Consider the following 25,193-nt stretch of genomic DNA (forward strand, 5'->3'; position numbering starts at 1 on the left):
TGTGCTGTACGTGGCGGCGTGGACCTTGGTGCCGAGAGGCATAGGGTGGAATGCGATTGGGCATGCGCGCACTGACAGACGTATGCGTGTACGTGTCATTACATAAATAGTTACGCATGTGTAGGAGCATTGCGTATGTCATTTTCCTAATTCAGTCTGCAGAGAACCTTTGCCCAGTGATGTTGTATTGCACCTTGTGGTGATTGCTCTCCCGTGACTTGATCCAGTATCTGCCTTGTTCCCCTTGCCTGTATGATTCCCCGCCTGGTTACCGACTTGTGCTTGTTCCGACTACCCGCTCCGTTGCTGACCTCTGTCAGTCTGACTTCCCGATTTGCTGCCGACTTTCGCCTTGGATGATTTCCAGCTCTCGTTCCTACCCTTGCTTGTATGAGAAGCTGCATTGTTGCCGACCTCCAAACTCCCACGAAGACCACTCTCTTGCAGATGCCCTCAGATCCGTTCAGTGCGGCCCTCACCGCTTGCTGTGTTATTGGAACACCGTAGTCAGCCAGCAGAGGTGCTACAATGCCATCCAGGTCACCCGCTTGGTCGTCACGCCGGTTGGTTAGCTGGGGCTTCTGCACCTTGCTCCCCAGCGATCCTGTTCACATTCCAGGGTTCCTGGGTGGTGAGCCGTCAGAGCAGCTGCCCTCCACTCTTCAGTCTCCTACAATTTAGGTACATGGTCTGTTTTGTAACAAGAATGCTCGCGGCGACGTGCGCACAAGCGATACGGGTGCATGGAGGGACTGCGCATGTGCAATTATACACAACTTCGGCAGAAGTTGCCGGGGTCACAGAGCCGCCGGGGGAAGAACAGAGGGACACCAGAGGATGCTGATGGACTTTACGGACTACAAGAGTCTGGAGGAAGCCCCAGGTGAGTTCATTTAGGCATTTTAGGGTCCTGTTCAGGGTCCCATTAAAAAACTTTAACCCATGATATTGTGTTGGCATCAGTAAGGGAGAGTTCTGTGTGAGAGTAGTGAAAGTTAAGTTGTAGTAAAAGATCAGAATTATTTTCTCATATTTTACTACAATAATTTACACTTTAGAAATGTAGAACCCCCCCAAATAAAAAAAATTAGGAAGTGCACCCCCATCACAAAATACAATTGGGCAGAATTTCCCCTCCCGAGAGAATTAGGCAGAGCCCCTTATCATCAAATATAATTGGAATGGATAAAGTTCTCCCCATAACAAAATATTTTAGCCCCCCCCCCCCCACACACACACACACACAAGCAAGGCAGGGCACCCACATCATAAAATATAATTGGGCCTGCCACCATTAAGCAGAGCAGAGTATTACCCCCTGAAAATTACCCGGAGACCCCCCTCCCATCACGTGGAAGTGGGGAATACTCATAGGAAGTATGGTGCGGGCTGCACACAGAGGTGGGGAATGCTCATGGCAGGTGTAGTTGGGGGCTGCACATGGAAGTGGGGAATGCTCATGGCAGGTGTAGTGGGGGGCTGCACATGTAAGTAGGGAATGCTCATGGCAGGTGTAGTGGGGGGCTGCACATGTAAGTAGGGAATGCTCCTGGGAGGTGTAGTTGGGGGCTGCACATGTAAGTAGGGAATGCTCATGGCAGGTGTAGTGGGGGGCTGCACATGTAAGTAGGGAATGCTCATGGCAGGTGTAGTGGGGGGCTGCACATGTAAGTAGGGAATGCTCATGGCAGGTGTAGTGGGGGGCTGCACATGTAAGTAGGGAATGCTCATGGCAGGTGTAGTTGGGGGCTGCACATGTAAGTAGGGAATGCTCATAGCAGGTGAAGTGGGGGGCTGCACATGTAAGTAGGGAATGCTCCTGGGAGGTGTGGTGGGGGGGCTGCACACAGAGGTGGGGAATGCTTATGGCAGGTGTGGGTGGGGGATGCACAATGAAAGGGAATCTCAGCACCCCCTGTCAGGTCGGGGCCGGGGGTATGCTGCCGGTACGATAAGCCGTCTCCATAGCAGCAGAGAGCGCTGATCACACGTTGCCATGGAGACAGGCTGCGGGCGGCGCTCCATTAGTGATGCCTGGTGGGCGGCGCTGAGCGTGGTGACGTACCAGCACAGAGTGCTGAAAACACGTTGCCATGGAGACAGGCTGGGATGACAGCGGCGCTCCATTAGTGATGCCTGGTGGGCGGCGCTAAGCGTGGTGACGTCGCAGCGGAGTCGGTGGCGGCGTGTCTGGGTGGTGATGGCGGATCCGGAGTTGGAAGCGATAAGGAAGCAGCGGCTGTCGGAGCTGCAGGCCGGCAGGCATGGGGTGAGGGGAGCCGCATGTGGCCCGGCGGGGGGAGGTGCTGGAGAGTGGGCGGGGCGCTGCTGGGAATGTAGAGATGGGGTAACACTGAGGAGCAGCACTACATGTGGAGGTGACATACTATAGGGGGCCATACATCTGGCGACTAGCTGGTGGGCGATCATCAGTGGCGTAGCTAAGGAGCTGTGGGCCCCGGTGCAAGGTTTACATTACACCCCCTAAGCACTCTATACATAACAATGGATACGGCGCACCAAAACCTGCCAATGGCAACCATGTAAGAGATAATTGGCTGCCGGGAGACTTGGGCGCAGGATACAGCCGATATACGGCTCTCCCTGCTGCTGCACAAGTCCCGGCAGCGTTAAAGGAAATCTGTAATGAAAAAACCTCCCCTGGGGTGGGGAAGCCTCTGGATCCTATTGAAGCTTCCCCCGTCCTCCTCGGTCCCACGGCGGCGGAGAAAATCCTCCCGGAGCAGCAGCGATGTAAATATTTGGCTCCAGTGCAGGCGCAGTATCCGCTCTCCGCATGGAGATAGGTGGAAATAGCCGATCTCCGTCTGGCCGCTCTACTGCACAGGTGCAAGTCTCCTGCAAGTCTCCTGCGCAGTAGAGCCGACCCGACGGAGATCGGCTATTTTCACCTATCTCCATGCGGAGAGCCGCAACAGCGCCCCTGCTGGAGCCAGGAGAGGTAAATATTGCACAGCCCGACAGATTGTCTCCTGTGCGTTCCGTGGGCTGCAGCAAAACCGCCGTGGGACACAGGAGGATGGCGGAAGCCTGGATAGGGTCCAGAGTCTTCCCCCTACTGAGGTGACTACCCCCCAGGGCAACTTTTTTGCAGTACAGGTTTTCATTAAAGAGACCCTGTAACAAAAAAAAAGTCCTCTGGGGGGTACTTACCTTAGGAGGGGGAATCCTCAGGGTCTGGAAGCGTCCCGCAATCCTCCCCTGACAAGCCTGATAAGCGCTGATTTATTTACCTTCCCTGACTCAAGCAGGTGGAGCTGTTGCGGCTCTTCCCATGGAGATAGGCGGAAATAGCCGATCTCTGTCAGGTTTGCTCTAGTGCGCAGGTGCAGGAGACTTGCGGCTGCGCAGTAGAGCGGCCCGACAGCGATCGGCTATGTCCACCTATCTCCGTGCAGAGAGCCGATACTGCGCCTGCGCTGGTGCCCGGGAGGAAAATGTTTACATCCCCGCCGTTCCGGGAGGATTTTCCCCGCCGTTGTGGGACCGAGGAGGACGGGGGAAGCCACCTGAGGTGAGTACCCCCCAGGGGAGGTTTTTCTCAGTACAGGTTTCCTTTAATTACTGTTCCCCCTCCAGGCCGCCATGGATAGTGGGGAATAATATAATTTGGCTTCCAGCGATTGGTGGCGGCAGAATTACAGTATTTTAAAAGTAACTTCAGCTCTGTCTACTGATGGCGCCGAAGGTACTCCCTGTGTGCCACTATATCCGTAATTCCTATTACTGTCTATGGTGGCGCCGGCTGCGCCCAAGTCTCTTGCGCTGGATTGCCAGTGTTCGAGTGTCAGAGGTGCAAGAATGGGATGGGACAGTTTAATTATTACTACTATTCAAAACCTCTATAGAAGTGATTATGAGCACAGGACCAATAATAACGAGCTAATACTGCGGTTCAGGAAGGTCGCAACCTCTGCACCCCCTATTGCTACGCCTCTGGCGATCATCCATCTGATTTAATTATTATGGGATTGGATGAAAATTGATTCTGCCAAGAGATGCATGTATCGATTGGACGTGCTGCAAGGTATACAGTACAGACCAAAAGTTTGGACACAACTTTTCATTCAAAGAGTTTTCTTTATTTTCATGACTATGAACATTGTAGATTCACACTGAAGGCATCCAAACTATGAAGTAACACATGTGGAAGTATAGTACATAACCAAAAAGTGTGAAACATCTGAAAATGTCATATTCTAGGTTCTTCGAAGTAGCCACCTTTTGCTTTGATTACTGCTTTGCACACTCTTGCCGTTCTCTTGATGAGCTCCCTCAATGCCCATGCACTTTACCTGTTGGTTGCCTCCGCTGGCTCTATCTCCGCACTGCCTCACATACACGCTCCCTACATGGTTACCGGGGTAACGTGGGTACGTGTGATGTCATATGCCCATTTTATGAGGAAGAACCGGATTTCCTGGAGGGCTTCCCCCGTCGCCATGGCGACGGGGCGGGATGACGTCAGCGGGACTCCAGATCTACCCCTCGGCGCTGCCTGGCACTGATTGGCCAGGCAGCGCACGGGGTCTGGGGGGGGCGCGCCGCAACGAATAGCGGCGATCGGGCGCGCGGCGGCGGCGATCGGGGTGCTGGCGCAGCTAGCAAAGTGCTAGCTGCGTCCAGCAAAAAAAAAATTATGTAAATCGGCCCAGCAGGGCCTGAGCGGCACCCTCCGGCGGCTTACCCCGTGTCACACACGGGGTTACCGCTAAGGAGGTTAATACATGATTTCAGATTATACATATATGACATTCAATGAATATTCAACTAATTTAAAATCACTTAAAACCGACCACATAATCCTGTAAACTTCAGCTGTAATCAATCCTGCCCTATAATGAAAAAGGCCTATGCAAATAGTAGTAACATGCCACTATACATATGCGTGTATAAAACATTAACCTCCCTGGCGTTCTATTGAGATCGCCAGGGCGGCTGCGGGAGGGTTTTTTTTTAAATTAAAAAAAAAACTATTTCATGCAGCCAACTGAAAGTTGGCTGCATGAAAGCCCACTAGAGGGCGCTCCTGACGCGTCACTCTGATCGCCTCCGGCGATCAGAATTAACAAGGAAGGCCGCAATGAGCGGCCTTCCTTGTTTCGCTTACCTCGTCGCTATAGCGACGAGCGGAGTGACGTCATGGACGTCAGCCGCCTCCGATCCAGCCCTTAGCGCTGGCCGGAACTGATTGGCACCCTCCGGCGCTAATGGACGAGCTGAGCTCGCCCATACCGCTCAGGAGGTTAATAATACACATATATATATATATATATATATATATATATATATATATATATATATATATATATATATATATATATATATATATATATATATATATATATATATATATATATATATATATATATAATCTTCTCAAAAAATTAGCATATTGTGATAAAGTTCATTATTTTCTGTAATGTACTGATAAACATTAGACTTTCATATATTTTAGATTCATTACATTACAACTGAAGTAGTTCAAGCCTTTTATTGTTTTAATATTGATGATTTTGGCATACAGCTCATGAAAACCCAAATTCCCTATCTCAAAAAATTAGCATATTTCATCCGACCAATTAAAGAAAAGTGTTTTTAAAACAAAAAAAGTCAACCTTCAAATAATTATGTTCAGTTATGCCCTCAATACTTGGTCAGGAATCCTTTTGCAGAAATTACTGCTTCAATGCAGCGTGGCATGGAGGCAATCAGCCTGTGGCACTGCTCAGGTGTTATGGAGGCCCAGGATGCTTCGATAGCGGCCTTAAGCTCATCCAGAGTGTTGGGTCTTGCGTCTCTCAACTTTCTCTTCACAATATCCCACAGATTCTCTATGGGGTTCAGGTCAGGAGAGTTGGCAGGCCAATTGAGCACAGTAATACCATGGTCAGTAAACCATTTACCAGTGGTTTTGGCACTGTGAGCAGGTTCCAGGTCGTGCTGAAAAATGAAATCTTCATCTCCATAAAGCTTTTCAGCAGATGGAAGCATGAAGTGCTCCAAAATCTCCTGATAGCTAGCTGCATTGACCCTGTCCTTGATAAAACACAGTGGACCAACACCAGCAGCTGACATGGCACCCCAGACCATCACTGACTGTGGGTACTTGACACTAGACTTCAGGCATTTTGGCATTTCCCTCTCCCCAGTATTCCTCCAGACTCTGGCACCTTGATTTCTGAATGACATGTAAAAGTTGCTTTCATCCGAAAACAGTACTTTGGACCACTGAGCAACAGTCCAGTGCTGCTTCTCTGTAGCCCAGGTCAGGCGCTTCTGCCGCTGTTTCTGGTTCAAAGTGGGTTCATGCTTCCATCTGCTGAAAAGCTTTATGGAGATGAAGATTTAATTTTTCAGCATTGCCTGGCACCTGCTCACAGTGCCAAAACCACTGGTAAATGGTTTACTGACCATGGTATTACTGTGCTCAATTGGCCTGCCAACTCTTCTGACCTAAACCCCATAGAGAATCTGTGGGATATTGTGAAGAGAAAGTTGAGAGACGCAGGACCCAACACTCTGGATGAGCTTAAGGCCGTCATCGAAGCATCCTGGGCCTCCATAACACCTGAGCAGTGCCACAGGCTGATTGCCTCCATGCCACGCCGCATTGAAGCAGTCATTTCTGCAAAAGGATTCCCAACCAAGTATTGAGTGCATAACTGAACATAATTATTTGAAGGTTGACTTTTTTTGTTTTAAAAACACTTTTCTTTTATTGGTCGGATGAAATATGCTAATTTTTTGAGATAGGAAATTTGGGTTTTCATGAGCTGTATGCCAAAATCATCAATATTAAAACAATAAAAGGCTTGAACTACTTCAGTTGTGTGTATTTAAATCTAAAATATATGAAAGTCTAATGTTTATCAGTACATTACAGAAAATAATGAACGTTATCACAATATGCTAATTTTTTGAGAAGATCCTGTATATAGGCCAAGTATAAATATGAATACAATTTAATCACCTTGGTGGGCATCAGAAAGAGCCCATCAATGGCTGAACCCGGGTTCAGTAAAGTGCTGTAGTGTATATTCCATAGAAAAATAAATATATAAATAAATGAAACTGTAAATCTCACAATAGTGCAATTCATGAACAAGTAAATGATGCAAATCAAAATAGGAGACTGCTAAACAAATAGCACATAGGAGCAGCCTATATCTAAAGTGCATAAGAGGATGAGAGTGTGCAAAGGAAGATACTTAGCCCAGGAAGCACCGAGGAGAGACCGGGCAGCGCAGCTGAAGACAAGAACGTCCCCTCAAAACGTTCCCAGGAGCTCTGCGGGCGTCACACCGCTTTAAAAGGAGGAGAGGACACTTGCCCGGGGCTTCCTCCAGCCCCTGGCAACCGATGTGTCCCTCGCTGCAGCTCCACTCCCGGCCAATGTCCCGGGGTCCCCTCTGGTGCAAATGCCAACTTTGCCAGGATGACAAGGGGTTAGTTACCCATAAGTCCATCATCCTCCCTGCGCTCCAAACAGCTTGCATGCGTCCTATTGGACGCGTTTCAACCCTCACTATGCACACTTCCTCCTTCAGGCCGGAAGGAGGAAGTGCGCAGTGATGAGGCTTGCAATGCTTCCAATAGGACGCATGCAAGCTGTTTGGAGTCTTATGGGTAACTAACCCCTTGTCACCCAGCCGCACACCTGAGGCAATTAAGCCTCATTTAAATCACAAATTCGAGTCCTTAGGAACTCGTGACTACTCGTAAGCCCATCACTGGTGATGAGATGCCTTTTATGTTACATACTTTCAATCAACAAGAATAGTACATGTGAGTCGGTGGTATCACTAACTCAGGGGTTGGAGTCAGATGGTGATGTTATATTTCTTCTTTGCAGAGCTGGGGTCCTGCTATGCCTTCTGAGCAGGTCAACATCTGTGTGGATCCCGTCTGTTCTTGCAGTGTGTGCATGCAGCTTCTGACTGTCAGTAAAACTGTGTGTTTATTAAAGTGAGCCAGAAGTGATTTTTAAATAAAAATAAAATAAAAGCCAGATACTTACCTAAGGAGAGGGATGGCTCTGGATCCTATAGAGCCTTCACATTCCTCTCCCGCTCCCCCTGTTGCAGCGCTGTAACCGGTCTTTTACCGATGGGTTGAAGACTGCTTTCTTCCGCTGTGGGAGGCTTCGGTAGTTCAAGAGCCCCCGAAGACGGGCCGCTCCACCAGGAAGTCGAGGAGTCGGGGCAATTTTGGGCATCCGGAGTTGGAGCCAGAGTCGTGGTTTCAGAAACTGAGGAGTCGGAGTTGGAGTCGGAAGATTTTTGTACCGACTCCACAGCCCTGCGCTCCACACCGTGCATGCACAAGCGCAGTACAGGGGCACTCGTCTTCGAGAGCATTCGGTCTCCCAAACACTTCTGAAGCCTCCCGCAGCGAGAGATTTCAACGGGGGTTCCAGCGCTGGAACGAGGGCATCGGGAGAGAAACGGAAAGGCTCTATTGGATCCAGAGCCTTCCCTCTCCTTAGGAAGTATCTGTTTTGTTGTTTATTTAAATCACTTCATGTTTGCCTTAACGGAACTCCGCGGGGAATAGACAAACTAACTAGCTTCATTGTCTTGAAAAACATTTGTGAAAATGTTCTGCCTCTGTGGTTCCAGGTGTGATTGCATGCTTGTTCCAGGGGTGACTCAGCTGGCTTGTCCTGGGTGTGACTCTGCTGGCTGCATGCTTGTTCCGGGTGTGACTCTGCTGGCTGCATGCTTGTTCCGGGTGTGACTCTGCTGGCTGCATGCTTGTTCCGGGTGTGGCTCTGCTGGCTGCATGCTTGTTCCGGGTGTGACTGCTGGCTGCATGCTTGTTCCAGGTGTGACTCTGCTGGCTGCATGCTTGTTCCACGTGTGACTCTGCTGGCTGCGTGCTTGTTCCAGGTGTGACTCTGCTGGATGCATGCTTGTTTCAGGTGTGACTCTGCTGGCTGCGTGCTTGTTTCAGGTGTGACTCTGCTGGCTGCGTGCTTGTTTCAGGTGTGACTCTGCTGGCTGCGTGCTTGTTTCAGGTGTGACTCTGCTGGCTGCGTGCTTGTTCCAGGTGTGACTCTGCTGGCTGCGTGCTTGTTCCAGGTGTGACTCTGCTGACTGCGTGCTTGTTCCAGGCGTGACTGCTGACTGCGTGCTTGTTCCAGGCGTGACTGCTGACTGCGTGCTTGTTCCAGGCGTGACTGCTGACTGCGTGCTTGTTTCAGGCGTGACTGCTGACTGCGTGCTTGTTTCAGGCGTGACTGCTGACTGCGTGCTTGTTTCAGGCGTGACTGCTGACTGCGTGCTTGTTTCAGGCGTGACTGCTGACTGCGAGCTTGTTTCAGGCGTGACTGCTGACTGCGTGCTTGTTTCAGGCGTGACTGCTGACTGCGTGCTTGTTTCAGGCGTGACTGCTGACTGCGTGCTTGTTTCAGGCGTGACTGCTGACTGCGTGCTTGTTTCAGGCGTGACTGCTGACTGCGTGCTTGTTTCAGGCGTGACTGCTGACTGCGTGCTTGTTTCAGGCGTGACTGCTGACTGCGTGCTTGTTTCAGGCGTGACTGCTGACTGCGTGCTTGTTTCAGGCGTGACTGCTGACTGCGTGCTTGTTTCAGGCGTGACTGCTGACTGCGTGCTTGTTTCAGGCGTGACTGCTGACTGCGTGCTTGTTCCAGGCGTGACTGCTGACTGCGTGCTTGTTTCAGGCGTGACTGCTGACTGCGTGCTTGTTTCAGGCGTGACTGCTGACTGCGTGCTTGTTCCAGGCGTGACTGCTGACTGCGTGCTTGTTCCAGCCGTGACTGCTGACTGCGTGCTTGTTCCAGCCGTGACTGCTGACTGCGTGCTTGTTCCAGCCGTGACTGCTGACTGCGTGCTTGTTCCAGCCGTGACTGCTGACTGCGTGCTTGTTCCAGCCGTGACTGCTGACTGCGTGCTTGTTTCAGCCGTGACTGCTGACTGCGTGCTTGTTTCAGCCGTGACTGCTGACTGCGTGCTTGTTTCAGGCGTGACTGCTGACTGCGTGCTTGTTTCAGGCGTGACTGCTGACTGCGTGCTTGTTTCAGGCGTGACTGCTGACTGCGTGCTTGTTTCAGGCGTGACTGCTGACTGCGTGCTTGTTTCAGGCGTGACTGCGTGCTTGTTTCAGGCGTGACTGCGTGCTTGTTTCAGGCGTGACTGCGTGCTTGTTTCAGGCGTGACTGCTGACTGCGTGCTTGTTTCAGGCGTGACTCCGCTAGCTGGCAGTCCTTATTGTGTGTAGTTGCCACGACTACAGTTATTTCAGGTGTTCTCAACCTGATATTTTGCCTGTGCCAAGTCTCAAACCAGACCGCTCACACGGTTTTGAGGTAACCTCCAAACAAAGAAAAGAGACGGCACTCCACTGGCTGTGATTCAAATTGCTATATTCAGGAACAAGACATTACATGTTACGGATAAACTCCTTCATCAGATGTCAGACTGCATGCTAGCTAGCTGCATTCTTGTTCCAGGTGTGTGACTCTGCTGGCTTGTTCTGGGTGTGACTTTGCTGGCTGCATGCTTGTTCCAGGTGTCTCTGCTGGCTGCACGCTTGTTCCAGGTGTGTGACTCTGCTTGCTGCTTGCTTGTTCCAGGTGTGACGCTGCTGGCTGCTTGCTTGTTCTAGTTGTGACTCCACTGGCTGCGTGCTTGTTGCAGGGGTGTATTCTGGCTGCGTGCTGGTTCCAGGGGTGACTTCTGGCTGCATGCTTGTTCCAGGGGTGACTGCTGCTTGCATGCATGTTCCAGGGGTGACTGCTGCTTGCATGCATGTTCCAGGGGTGACTGCTGCTTGCGTGCTTGTTCCAGGGGTGACTGCTGGCTGCGTGCTTGTTCCAGGGGTGACTCCGCTGGCTGCGTGCTTGTTCCAGGGGTGACTCCGCTGGCTGCGTGCTTGTTCCAGGGGTGACTCCGCTGGCTGCGTGCTTGTTCCAGGGGTGACTCCGCTGGTTGCGTGCTTGTTCCAGGGGTGACTCCGCTGGCTGCGTGCTTGTTCCAGGGGTGACTCCGCTGGCTGCGTGCTTGTTCCAGGGGTGACTCCGCTGGCTGCGTGCTTGTTCCAGGGGTGACTCCGCTGGTTGCGTGCTTGTTCCAGGGGTGACTCCGCTGGCTGCGTGCTTGTTCCAGGGGTGACTCCGCTGGCTGCGTGCTTGTTCCAGGGGTGACCCCGCTGGCTGCGTGCTTGTTCCAGGGGTGACCCCGCTGGCTGCGTGCTTGTTCCAGGGGTGACCCCGCTGGCTGCGTGCTTGTTCCAGGGGTGACCCCGCTGGCTGCGTGCTTGTTCCAGGGGTGACCCCGCTGGCTGCGTGCTTGTTCCAGGGGTGACCCCGCTGGCTGCGTGCTTGTTCCAGGGGTGACCCCGCTGGCTGCGTGCTTGTTCCAGGGGTGACCCCGCTGGCTGCGTGCTTGTTCCAGGGGTGACCCCGCTGGCTGCGTGCTTGTTCCAGGGGTGACTCCGCTGGCTGCGTGCTTGTTCCAGGGGTGACTCCGCTGGCTGCGTGCATGTTCCAGGGGTGACTCCGCTGGCTGCGTGCATGTTCCAGGGGTGACTGCTGGTTGCGAGCTTGTTCCAGGGGTGACTGCTGGTTGCGTGCTTGTTCCAGGGGTGACTGCTGGTTGCGTGCTTGTTCCAGGGGTGACTGCTGGTTGCGTGCATGTTATAGGGGTGTCTCAGCCGGCTGCGTGCTTGTTCCAGGGGTGAATCAGACACTGCTGAATCCAAATGCTCTTTGTCCCAGAGCAAACTGCACTATAAACTTTCTTCTAAGCTGCCCACGGGGCAAGGAAAGCGAGGGAATGTGAGTATGGTACAAAAATCAGAATTTTGAAGGGGTAAGGGTGGCAGGTGGGAGGGCCCCGTTCTCCGGAGCCTTGCACATGCAAGCTAGCTCCATCCTGGCCGGCTCTCCTCGGCAATAGCCAGGCTGGATCAGGTGCTACTGAGAAAGTTCGAGCTGCCTGAGCGGGACAGTGGTAGTGCGCATGTGCATGGAGGCCACACTTCGAGGGTTCCAGCGGTGGAAGGGGGAGGACGATGGGAGGAGCCTCTTTAAGATCCAGAGGCTCCCTCCTTCCTGGGTAATTATTAAGTACGCATTGCAGATCTCCCGGGTTTGCTTTAAGTACACTCCATTCTTAGCGCATGTGTTTCCATAGATTTCCTGCCAGCATAAAGTGCAGATATTTCAGGCAAACAAAGGAGGCTTCTGACCCGATGACCAGTATTGTTCAGAGATCATAGTTCCATTATTCTCTCTTTCAGGAACCCGGGAATGAGCAAGCGCAGCAAGAGGCCAAGCAAAGGTAAACTCTATGCTTCATTTAATATATTCATATATTGTGGCAACTCCTTACCCAATACTGCTCTGGGCTATAACCGGAACGTCTGGGTGGTGGGAGAGTGGCTGGAGGAACAGGCAATTGGGGAGGGGGGGCGGAGGGCAGCAGCGCTGGAGGTAAGTCTGGCTCCGCAGGCTCATAAAGGAATAATGTGCTTTATCTAATCACTGCTGCAGAACCTCTTGCAGTTCGGTGGCATCGCCATCTGCAGTCTATTTGTGTCGTGTGACTTTTGTTAAAGGTCACTTTTTGTTTTATAAGTTATATGAATGGTAACCGCTAAATAAAAAATGCTTACCTAAGGAGAGGGAAGGCTGTGGGTCGTATATAGCATTTGTGCTCCACTCACGGACCGTTCGTTCTAGCGCTGGCACCCCGGGAGTAATATTCAACCAAATTGGTCAAATACTGCTTCCCTGCACCCAAAGGAGGCTTCGGAGGTCTTCAGGAGTCTGAGAGCTCCTGAAAAGAGGCAGCTCCCTACTGTGCCTGCGCCAGTTCCTCTCTCTCATGCACTCGCGCAGTACAGAGCCGCCCGTTGTCTTCTGAAGCCTTGTCCAGGGGGCAATTCAAACTGGTGAGCCAGCAATGCACCGAGGGCATTGGGAGAGGAGAGGGAGGCTCTATAGCAGGGGTCCCCAATAGTTTTTGGCCTGGGGACCGCTATCCACACCAAACTTTTCCCCGGGGACCGGGGGGGATGTTGGGGGTGTGGCTGATGGGTGTGAGGTTTCAGGGGGAGGGGCTTTGGTCGGGTGCGGCAAAGGTAGCCAGGTACAGGTATGGGTTTATCTAGGTATAGTTTCCCCAGTGTGGGGAGTATAGTTCCCCCCCCCCCCCCCCTTCCCGTTGCAGCCTCTCGTGATACCTTAGCTGGCGGCCGCTTCCTCTTTCATATTGCGCTGTTCACAGCAGCCGGGAGACGCGCTGCTGTGAATGAAAAACACAGGCATGGAGGAGAGGAGCGGACAACACAATATGGCCCGGTAGTTGGGGACCCCCTGCTCTACAGGACCCAGAGCCTTCCCTCTCCTTAGGTAAAGCCTGGTACACACTTTCAATTATGATTGGCCAATCACTGACCAATTTAACCACCTCCATGTAGTATGAGGGTCAACAGATATTAAATACTCTTCAGATTGATTTGGTAAACCCTCATTCTACACGGTGGTGGTAAAATTGGTCAGTGATTGGCCAATCAAAATTGTAGCTGTGTACCAGCCATGAAGCGGACCCAAACCAAACATTTTTTTAATTTTTAGTTGCACCACTCTGACACGGAGATAAATAAACACTCCTTCAAGCCAATGAGCATTTCAGTGCATGCTTTTCCCCCTTCTCTTTTCATAACTAGGGTTATACAGGTGTCAGCCATTACTTCTGAGCTTAATAGGAGGTTTTAGATCATGGGTGTGTTTGTCATCAGCTACCCTCCCTCACAGGGGCGTCGTCTATGTGAAATGTCACACAAGCTGAGATCACCTCCCCTGTGACATCATCAGTAGCAGCCTGTGTTTTGTTTTTTATCTCCTCCACCAGCCTGCCGGATTCTGTCCCGGCAATATGAAAGGAAGGGAGGGGTTCCTCCAATAAATGTAAAATATTTTATATTTGTCATCATGCAGCTGAAAAAAAGGCTGCTATTTATTATTATAATTTAGAAAATAGATTTTATTTCTGAAATCTTGTATTTTTAATTTGGGTCCACTTTAAAGAGACACTGAAGCGAAAAAAAAAATATGATACAATGAATTGGTTGTGTACTATGAATAATTACTAGAAGTTTAGCAGCAAAGAAAATATTCTCATATTTTTATTTTCAGGTATATAGTGTTTTTTCTAACATTGCATCATTCTATAATATGTGCAGATTATACAACACTCAGCATTCAAAATTATTCTTTCAGAGCAGTCTGTGAAGTAATGACATCTCCTCTGCCAGATAAAAAGTAATTAGTTCAATAACACTTGAGATAAGTCAGATAACAGCCCTCTCCAAGTCTAGAGCTTAATTGCTTTTTTGCATAGAGATAACTGGAGTTTCTTAACTCTTCCTGTACTGGAAACAGACTGATATATCGGATCTTAATGTTTTATTTCTTAGCTGTACTACACATACAAATCATAATATCATAATTTTTTTTTTCGCTTTAGTGTCTCTAAGTATCTGGTTAATTTTTTTTTTAATTCCCATTAGCTATAAGTTGTACATACAAAAGAAAAGTGCATTGATACTCGAGTAGAGGTCACTTTGTAACTCTCTTACTATTTAATTACAGAGAAGATGAGATGAGAAATAACATTTTATCTCAGGTCCTGAGTCAGGCAGCCCGAGCGCGATGTAAGTAGAATGATCAGTGTCTCGCTGCATCCTTCCTACTATCTGTGCTGCATGGGAGGTGAATGTGTTCCTGTGTGTGAAATAAACCCTCTGCTGCTCCCCAGTGAATAACCTGGCCCTGGTGAAGCCGGAGAAGGCCAAAGCCGTAGAAAACTACCTAATACAGATGGCAAGATTCGGCCAGCTAGGTGGGAAGGTTGGTATCCTTTGTGTCTTTGCTGCATGTGCAACGCTTTGCAATTCACTGCTTTGTACTTTTGCACACGGATCACTGTCGTACCCTGACGAAGCCCCTGTAGGGGCAAAACATGTTTGGCTCTGGAGTGTACTGGTGTAGGGATTGCTTGGAGGGCTCATCATTGACAGAAACCTTGTCTGACATGCTCCTAGGTGCTTATTAGCCTACATAGGAGAGCATTCAGAGCAGTCCTGCCTGACTCTCTTAGACACTTCTTAGGAGTCACATCAATGGCGTTCTACGTTTATATGTATGGTGGGTCCTTGCTTGTATATCTAACATACTACATTGTTGCAAAAGGCATTTTTGCAGTCCCCTTAAAGCACACCTGAACTGAGGATATGGAGGCTGCCATTTTTCCTTTTTTATTTAAGTGTTTATATACTGCCGACATATTACACAGCGCTGTACAGAGTTTATTGTCTTATCATTAACTGTCCCTCAGGGGCTCAAAATCTAGTCGCAACAATACAAGTTGCCTGGCTGTCTTGCAGATCCTGTCTCTCTCTTACTTTTAGCCATAGACCCTGAACAAGCATACAGCAGATCAGATGTTTCTAACTGAAATCTGACTGGATTTAGTTGCATGCTTGCTTCATGTGGTAGATTCAGACACTACTGATGCCAGGAAGATTAGCAGAATACCAGGCAATCGTGATTGTTTAAAATAAAATGACTATGGCAGCCTCCATATTCCTCTGCTTTTAGTGGGCTTTTAGTCCTTCCCCTGTTTCTTGACCGATACATGTGGTATAGTTCTTTGTTCTATATCCTGTGTCCTACTTCAGCTTCCTACTTAAAATGACATTTCATCGGCCTATAATAAAACAAACGGGTTATTGCATTATTTAAAGAGGCTTTGCAACGACCTATAGTAGACTGTACAGTAATGCATTATTCAGGATACGTCATTTTATTATGTATCCTGGTTTCGGCATTAGAAACACATCCCATATTTATTAATTGCTTTATTTGTATGTAACTCCGCCCTTCCAGTGATGCCACAGCCTAGGCCATTTAGTTTCGCTGCCAAAGATGCTGTCTGCCCTACCAGATCTTCCTGCACCCCTCCTGCGCTGGGACCCTCCAAACAGTCTTAGACAGGTTTACTTTAATAAGAACAGTTTTTTGCCCTGCAGAATCGCTGTCGTTTTACATACCAAGTTCTGTGCATTATGCTGGAGCTGCCTCTCCGTAGTGCAGACAGTTTAACCAGTTCCCAACCACTGCATCGTGTATCTATGCCCCTGTGGACTTCACTGCAGCACCAGGGGGCATAGATACAAGTATCGCCGCTTGCCCCCCTGCGGATACTGCGTTTTTTAATATGTATATAATTAGGGTATATCACTATTACTTTTGCAAATTAGGGCTTGTAATTCCTGATCAAGTGTAAAGAAACACAAATGGGAAAATACCTTTTTTCCAAATAAAATATTATCGCCATACATTGTACAAGGGACACAATTTAAACATTAAAATAACTGGGACAAATTGGCAAATAAAACATGTGGGTTTTACTTATCACAGCGCATTTTATTTTGAAATTATGACTGAACATTTTTCTGTTATTAGTCCCTTTTAAAAATGCATTAAGAATAAAATAAGTCTGCAAAAAGTACCATCCATAGAAAGCCTAATTTGTGGCGAAAAAAAAAAATGAATAGATCATATTGGTGTCATAAGTAACGATAACGTTTTTGGTGAATGAATGGGAGGAGCGTAAAACTGTTTTTTAAGAAGAAATAACCTGTGGTGGGTAAGTGGTTCAGGTTGAAATCTTGGCTTGTTCCCTATTTGATATTTGGGCAGGGCTGTGGAGTCGGAGTCGGGGCAATTTTGGGTGCCTGGAGTCGAAGTCGGGAAAAAATGCACAGACTCCGACTCCTAATGAATTTAAACTGTAATTAAAATAGAAAATATGATAAAATGTTCTATTTCTCAGATAATAGTCATCATAAATAATGTATATATACAGTAATAGCTGTGCTCAGTCCACAAAAATGAAATAAACCAATCAAAATTAGTTACTTGTGCTGCTTCAATAAAGCAGTCCCCATATTTTTAAAGTCATAGACATATCTGATTGTGACTGTATATATGATGTGTACACAGGAATCTCTTATATATACTAAATAACATCTATGCTGTAAGAATAAAGCCTGATGTGTAGCTGTGTCACTAATAGAGATGGTCAATGAGATGGAAATAATTCTGCGTTTCTGATTTATGGAAATGTATGCACTCCCTTTGCTCATGAAATCAAATAATTTGATATGTTGTTAAAATTTGGTTTGGGGACTACGAATTAAATGGTACCTGAGAAGGATGAAAAGAAAAGTTTTATACATACCTGGGGCTTCCTCCAGCCCCCTTCAGGCTAATCAGTCCCTCGCTGTCCTCCTCCACCACCCGGATCTTCTGCTATGAGTCCTGGTAATTCAGCCAGTCAGCGCTGTCCGGCCGCATGCTGCTTCCACAGCCAGGAGCGTTCTGCACCTGTGCAATAGTGCTGCGCAGGCGTAGTACGCTCCCAGCGGCGGAGTGTGTGCATGTGTACTACACCAGACTGGCTCAAGTACCTGGACTCATAGCAGAAGATCCAGGTGGTGGAGGAGGACAGCGAGGGACTGATTAGCCTGAAGGGGGCTGGAGGAAGCCCCAGGTATGTATAAAACTTTAATTTCATCTGTGTCAGGTTTACTTTGTTACACAGTAGTACTATACTCTACATATGCACTCCCCACAGAGCTGCAGGGAATCCACTGAGAATGCTGTGCACATTGAACACAGAGGTGTTGTCTGTTTACAATCTCCTCATTCCCCTGAAGAGTACCTGCACATCCTTCTTACATGTACCCACACTTACATTGCCTAGGGCCTGATAGATGTTCTTTGTTCTGGTCTGTACCTTTTACAAGTACTCTTACCAAGGACTAGTTTTAGTCTATGACTTAGGCCTGGGGCACACCAGAGGAGTTTTTCTGAGCGTTTTGAGTTTTTAAATCTGCTGCTAATGTTATCCTATGTGTCTGTGCACACTGGAGCAATGAGGTTTTGTAAAAAACCCCATAGCATTACATTGGGAAGAGCTTTTAGAGGTTTCAAAACCTCTTCCCAATGTAATGCTATGGGTTTTTTTTACAAAACCTCATTGCTCCAGTGTGCACAGACACATAGGATAACATTAGCAGCAGATTTAAAAACTCAAAACGCTCAGAAAAACTCCTCTGGTGTGCACCAGGCCTAAAGGGAATAAACATGGCAGTCTCCATATCCTTCTCACTTCAGTTGTCTTTTAAAATTCCTAAGTGTTGGCAGTTAAGAGACGAATTTCATGTTACATACTTTCATTCAACAAGATTGTAATATGCAAATTAGAGGAGTCGGTGGAATCCTAAACTGAGGAGTCGGAGTCGGTGGATTTTTGTACCGACTCCACAGCCCTGTATTTGGGGTGCACATTCCAATCCACCTGGCTGATTTAGACGCTCTTCACCTGGATGTATGAGTAGTTTGTTGCACAGATCAGAATCCTTGTTACTTGTTTAGCACACTTGCACCAATCCACTGACTCACTGCAACATTTTATAGTTCCGTATTAGTCTGGGAACCATGATTTTTTTTTTTTTCTTCTGCGTAGGAGACCTGAAATAAGGTTTGTCACAAATCCATGTAGAGCTGGACTGAGGAGTTTGACCTTTTCTCAGCTGTAGTGTGGTTTGCCTTGAAATCTGTTGTGTGTGGGCTATGCGTTAGCTGTAGGTGCCCTATGCTACTGAGTGACAGCACTACGATCCGAAAATCGGATTGAATTCAATTTTACAGCGTTCTGTTATCGCGATATCCGTTCTCCACTGTGGCGATCATACAGAATGCAAATTTTTACCTAAGTGCAATCGTACTGCCTGCCGCAGTTTTCTGGCAATTTCACTTAGGTGGTAGTCTATGGGAGCGCACAAACCTTGCATTGCTAGTGCGGTGCTATGTGATTTCCGTGCGATTTCGCAATGCAGCATGAAGCCCCTCCCCCTCATCTCCCAAAAATCCCAATCGTGCCGTACATAGCGATCACGTGAAAAATTGCAATGTATGGAAAATTGCATTTAGAAACCAGGGTTGTGGCGTTAAAATTGGAGTCTGAGTCGGGGCAATTTGGGGCACCCGGAGTCGTGGTTTCATAAACTGAGGAGTCGGGTGATTTTTGTACAAAATCCACAGCCCTGTTAAATATTAGACTAAGGAGTCGGGCCATTTTGGGCACTGAGTCGGAGTTGGAGTCGTGGTTTCATAAACTGAGGAGTCAGAGTTGTAGTCGGAAGATTTTTGTACCGACTCCACAGCCTTGTTAGAAACCGCTGCAATTTGTGATCAGAGTGGAAAAGTGCTTTAAGATTGTAAGCCTTTGGGCAGGGTCCTCCTCCTTGTCTCCTACCTGATCATGCACCTCCATTACTGTACACCCATCCTATGGGTCTGAGTGACTTGCCTAATCTCCATGCCCCATCCAGTGACTAAGCATTACCTTGTACTCATACTGTGCTGTGTGATCTCCATGCTCCATCCAGTGACTAAGCATTAACTTGTACTCATACTGTGCTGTGTGATCTCCATGCCCCATCCAGTGACTAAGCATTACCTTGTACTCATACTGTGCTGTGTTATCTCCATGCTCCCCTCCAGTGACTAAGCATTACCTGGTACTCATACTGTGCTGTGTGATCTCCATGCTCCATCCAGTGACTAAGCATTACCTTGTACTCATACTGTGCTGTGTGATCTCCATGCTCCATCCAGTGACTGACTAAGTATTACCTTGTACTCATACTGTGCTGTGTGATCTCCATGCTCCATCCAGTGACTGACTAAGTATTACCTTGTACTCATACTGTGCTGTGTGATCTCCATGCTCCATCCAGTGACTACGCATTACCCTGTACTCATACTGTGCTGTGTGATCTCCATGCTCCATCCAGTGACTAAGCATTACCTTGTACTCATACTGTGCTGTGTGATCTCCATGCTCCATCCAGTGACTAAGCATTACCTTGTACTCATACTGTGCTGTGTGATCTGGTCTTTCTTGTATTCCTGTATTGTCATATTGCTGTATGTCACCCCTAAATATTGTCTGTAACCTAAACCAATGTCCAGCGCTGCGTAATATGTTGGCGCTTTATAAATACAATAAATAAGAGTTGGGCCAGGGAAGGGGAGGGACTTAGTGGATCTGGAGTTTTGTTTTAGTCATGTGACTCACGGATAGCTTTTCTTCTTTATCCTCAGTTATCGGAAGAGGGTCTAATAGAGATTTTGGAAAAAGTTAGTCAGCAGACAGAAAAGAAGACAACGGTGAAGGTGAGTGCTGGGGGGGGGGAGAGAGGGGGATTGGCAGGTTTTGTGTAATTATTATACATATACGCCACCCTGCTCCAAAGCGTTTAAGAATTCAGAACATGCTTTTTGTTTATTTATCTGGGGCTTCTTCCAGCCCCTAGAAGTGTCTGTGTCCCTCGCCGCAGCTGCGGTCTTCTCCAGCGTCAGGCCTGGGGTCGGCGGCTTCTGTGTACATTACTCAGAGACATGAGAGTGATCACTGGCGGCGCACGCGCTCCCGCTCGCATGTGCAGAGGACGAGTATAGTTCACCTTGGCTTCTGCGCATGCCAGGGGGGCGTGCACGCGCCGACTGATCTTGTTCATGTCTCTAGGAATGTTGTGCGCAGAAGCACCTGAAGCGGCCCCCAATAAAGTTAGATACTTAACCTCCCTGGCGGTAACCCCGAGCTACACTCGGGGTAGGATTTCTCTACCCTGGGAGGGATTTTTTGAATGAAAGTTGTTGTTGCCGTAGCCTTTGTAGCTAGCACTTCGCTAGCTACCATTTTCCCTCAAGTCTCTCCACTCTTTTTTGATCGCCCCCGATTGCCACCATTATCCACACATCCACCCCCCCCCCCCTGATCCTGCGATGGCACAGCCTCTCCAATCAGCTATGGGGAGGATTGGGATTGTGCATGACGTCAGACGTAATGTCCGATCGTCGCCATAGCAACGACTAAAGCTCATTGAGGAGACTGTGGCTCTCGCGGGATCCCGGCTAGGTAACGTATAGCAGCGGCGATCGGGGGGGATCAGAAGGGTGCGGGGGGACTTTGGGGACAATGGCAGCCTCAGCAATTGCGTACCGCCAGGGAGGTTAAAGGAAAACGATCAAACCAAGTGTTCTAAAATTACAATGTACAAATAATGTCTAAGTAGCTGTGTAAACATCAAGGGTGAGTGGGGACGGTGCTTACCACATGCTATTCTGGTGGTTGCTGGCTTAAAGTGGACCCAAATTAAAAATACAACTTTTCAGAAGTAAAATCTATTTTCTAAATTTTATAATAATAATAAATAGCAGCCTTTTTTCAGCTGCATGATGACCAATATAAAATATTTTACATTGATTGGAGGAACCCCTCCCTTCCTTTCAAATTGCCGGGACAGAATCCGGCAAACTGGTGGAGTAGGGGGTGTCCGGCAATGGAGGAATTGCTAATGGCTGCCACCTGTATAACCCTAGTAATGAAAAGAGAAGGGTGAAAAGTATGCACTGAAATGCTCATAGGCTTGAAGGAGTGTTTATCTTTGTATGTGTCGGAGTGGTGCAACTAAATATTTTTAATAAAAAAAAAAAAAATGGTTTGGTTTGGGTCCGCTTTAAGCAAGCCAGATTAGTGAACGTTATCGAAATACTATTACTGTAGTACAAATACATACTGATGTACAACACCATATACTGTATATACTCGAGTATAGGCTGACCCCCTAACTCTTACCTTAAAGCAGAACTGTAATTTTGCTGTAAACAGTTTCACTTACCTGGGGATTCCCTAAGTCCCCAGCAGCCTTCCTGCTCGAGCCTCTGTCCTCCCGCTGTGGCTAAGCTTTGTTACCAGCCCGCAATAGCATCCTGCACTAATTGTACGCTATTGCGGGCTGGAAAGCGAAGAAAGCTTCGTGTAGCCCGGGGCGCGCAGGTGCAGTTGCCGTCGACTTACAAGTCAGCGGTAACAAAGCTTGGCCACGGCGGGAGAACGGAGGCTCGGGCAGGACCGGCCCAGGTAAGTGAAACTGTTTACAACGAAATTACAGTTCCGCTTTAAAAAACAAGAAAAATCGATTGTCCCGAGTATAAGCCGGTGGTAGGAAATGCCACAACTACAACACCACTCACAACCATACACCGGAAAAGCAGAACAAAGTCATCAGCAGATAGCAATAAATAGGTTTTACAAAATTCATGTAAACCTGTTATTGCTAATGACAGCCAGAATGCCCCCTCTACCATATGGTGGTGGTATTATGGTGCAGGTGAATCACGTACACATATGTCAGCATCCTTGAGATACGTGCCTGCTCGACCCCGCCTGTGTCCCCTGCCATAAATGGGTAGAATAAGTGTGCTCCTACAATTTACCCGTATGCTAGCAGCTCCTCCGAGTCCTCCACCTGCTATATAGCATCAGTGGATCATTTATCTGCATTTTCCCCCTCCCCGCTGGAGCGATGTGGTCCGGGCTGGCATAGCGGTGCATGGCATTTATTCACAGGACCACCCTGCCTGGAGTCTCAGCTGTATGACGTCCTGCAGCGGCGCACACAGTTAAAGGCGCCACTAGAGGGTGTCATAGACATGAGACTCCTTCAGGCAGCGTGGTCCTGTGAATGAATGCTGTGCACTGCTATGCCAGCCCGGACCACATTGCACGGGGAAGGGGGGGCACCCGGGGACACTGGGGGAGGGGGATTTGCGGCAGATGAAGTGACCAGAGTATAAACAGAGACCCCCACTTTTTGGGCCACTTTTTTGGACCCAAAATCTCGGCTTGTACTCGTATATATGGTAAGCTCCTGGTATTCCTGTAGTGTTTTTTTTGTTAGTTTTTTTTTGCCTAGCGAATTCTGACAATTCTCTTAATTTTAGTTTAACAGGAGGAAAGTGATGGATTCGGACGAGGAAGATGACTGAGGATTGGGAGGAGGAGCGAGCACTTGCGTTACGCCTGCACTTGTCCACACGAGGCACTGAGTTGCGTTCTACATTTACCTGAAAGAGACGTTTACCATATTTGATGTGTTATTTGGGATTTTTTTTTTTTGTTGTTCTCTAAGCTGAGCCCCTGACGATGCGGAGCTCATCCAGTTTTATCCACGCTGATCCGATGCAATAAGGAGAGCTTCTGCCCCATAAATCCTGCAGCAATCACGGTTACGTTATTGGTGGAGTTTCTCTGATGGGAATTAGCCCCAGTTATCAGTAAGTTATTGGAAAGGTTTAGCTTCCTGTCACCGGCTCCCCCCCAGTTATTATGTACAAGACGTGAATGTGACGGCTTCAGTGGGAGATTGTGCCATCGCTTTAGGGAAAATAACAATAAAAATTCTTTTGTGCTTTGAGGCCTGGCTCTGGGATTTTTTATCTTTGCCACTTTTACTTTCAGCAGATCTGATGTGAGGCAGTTCTCCAAATCCAGCGCAATGAATAGAAATGTCATGTTCTAGAATGTGCCGCTTGAGGGAGACTTGGAAGCAGCAAACCTGCTTGCTGGAGATGAGATTTAGTTACTTAAAGGAACAGTATCAAGTTTTTTTTTTTTTTTTTTTTTCTGAACACCTTTTTATAGGCAGAATGGACTTAATGACACAATGGGCTCTATTCACAAAACTTTTCATAAATGACTTATTACCTAATTAATAAAAATACCCATTCAGCACATTTTACAAGCAAAATAATCACTGGAATTAAGTTGTTCCTGATTAACTGCACTTCATTTTTTTTTTTTTTTACATTAATTATATTATACTAGCTGATTGCCCGGGTATGTATTTGGCTGGTGCTAGCTCTGCCCACTTTTTCTAACCTTCACTCACAATTACTCAATGACCAAGTTTGTGAGCTTTGCGGTCTTTTGCATCAATAATTTGCACTGATATGAAACAAATCTGGCTGGCTCCACCCCCTTTTCTGAATTCGAACTCTAGTCACCCAATGACCAACTGTACCAGGTTTGTGCCATTAACAGTGCAAGAATGGCAGCAATTAAATATTCCCCTTCAAAATAGTAGGTGAATTTTGATTGGCTTTTGTAGGCTCCACCCATTTTTCTAAATATTGATCCCAGTCACCCAGTGACCAACTGTGCAAAGTTTGAGAACCCTGCCATTAATAGTTGCGCTGAGGTGTACAGAGGCGCCGGTAGGGTAAAAGTCGATAAAAAGTTTAAAAGATATTTCGGCTGTGGTGGTGGACCAACCAACCAAAAATAGACACATGTACTTGTAATCGTACAAATAACATACAATTTATTCGTTTTGCTCCCAATAACAGTCGCAACGCGTTTCACGGGCGAAAACCCGCTTCTTCAGGCAATAAAAAGACAGGAGCAATACACAGCATGTACTCGATGAGTGGCTTGGCACCTCTGTGACCATGCCATTAATAGTGTAAGAATTGCTCTCTGCCATTAATAGTGTAAGAATTGCTGCAGTTTACATTTTCCCAGTGAAATTTGTATTTGTCTCCGCCCACTTTTTGGTTATGGGGATAAAAAGTATCCTGTATGTTATTCCAGGTAATGTATATGTGAAAAAGCCATGGCAGATTTCTACTACACTCTGTAAGTGAGAGCAACAGAGAAAAGTAATTTATGGCTGATTTTTACTCTGGAAGAAATGTACTTATTTGTACATGTACACGTGTATTTTTAATTTTAGAATTTTCGCAACAGTAGTCCTTAAAAATTAGGCCTAGCTCAAAAAAGTCACACATTCCACACTGTATACTCACCCTACAGTCTGTATTAATGTTGAAATATGGTAATTATAGAGTCTGAAGTGTCCAAAATTACCTTTTTATTTCAGAATGCTCTTCAGCCTTAAAGGGGAACTGAAGAGAGAGGTATATGGAGGCTGTCATGTTTATTTCCTTTTAGACAATACCAGTTGCCTGGCAGCCCTGCTGATCCTCTGCGTCTAATACTATTAGCCATAGCCCCTGAAAAAGCATGCAGCATATCAGGTGTTTCAGTGGTTCAGACTTATAAGTCTGATCTGACAAGACTAGCTGCATGCTTGTTTCTGGTTTTAATCAGATACTACTGCAGAGAAATAGACCAGCAGGGCTGCCAGGCAACTGGTATTGATTAAAAGGAAATAAACATGACAGCCTCCATATACCTCTCTCTTCAGTTCCCCTTTAAGAGCAA

The 25,193-nt window shown here is 47.7% G+C and overlaps 1 protein-coding gene across 2 annotated transcripts; it reads left to right on the top strand.

Annotated features, from left to right (window-relative positions):
* Positions 1-2,128: 2,128 nt before the first annotated feature.
* PDCD5 (programmed cell death 5) lies at positions 2,129-23,385 on the top strand. 2 transcript variants are annotated; one of them, XM_068261553.1, is made up of 7 exons: positions 2,129-2,269; positions 7,877-7,906; positions 12,286-12,326; positions 14,642-14,703; positions 14,808-14,899; positions 20,228-20,299; positions 22,913-23,385. In XM_068261553.1, exons 1-7 carry the CDS (start codon positions 2,201-2,203, stop codon positions 22,955-22,957), a joined length of 411 nt encoding a protein of 136 aa, XP_068117654.1. In that variant the 5' UTR covers positions 2,129-2,200; the 3' UTR covers positions 22,958-23,385. The 2 variants fall into 2 exon arrangements, with proteins under 2 accessions (XP_068117654.1, XP_068117655.1); XM_068261554.1 differs by lacking the exon at positions 7,877-7,906 and having other exon boundaries at positions 2,134-2,269.
* The last annotated feature ends 1,808 nt before the right edge of the window (positions 23,386-25,193 follow it).

This window comes from Hyperolius riggenbachi, chromosome 11 (assembly GCF_040937935.1).
Source record: "Hyperolius riggenbachi isolate aHypRig1 chromosome 11, aHypRig1.pri, whole genome shotgun sequence".
Taxonomy (NCBI): domain Eukaryota; kingdom Metazoa; phylum Chordata; class Amphibia; order Anura; family Hyperoliidae; genus Hyperolius; species Hyperolius riggenbachi.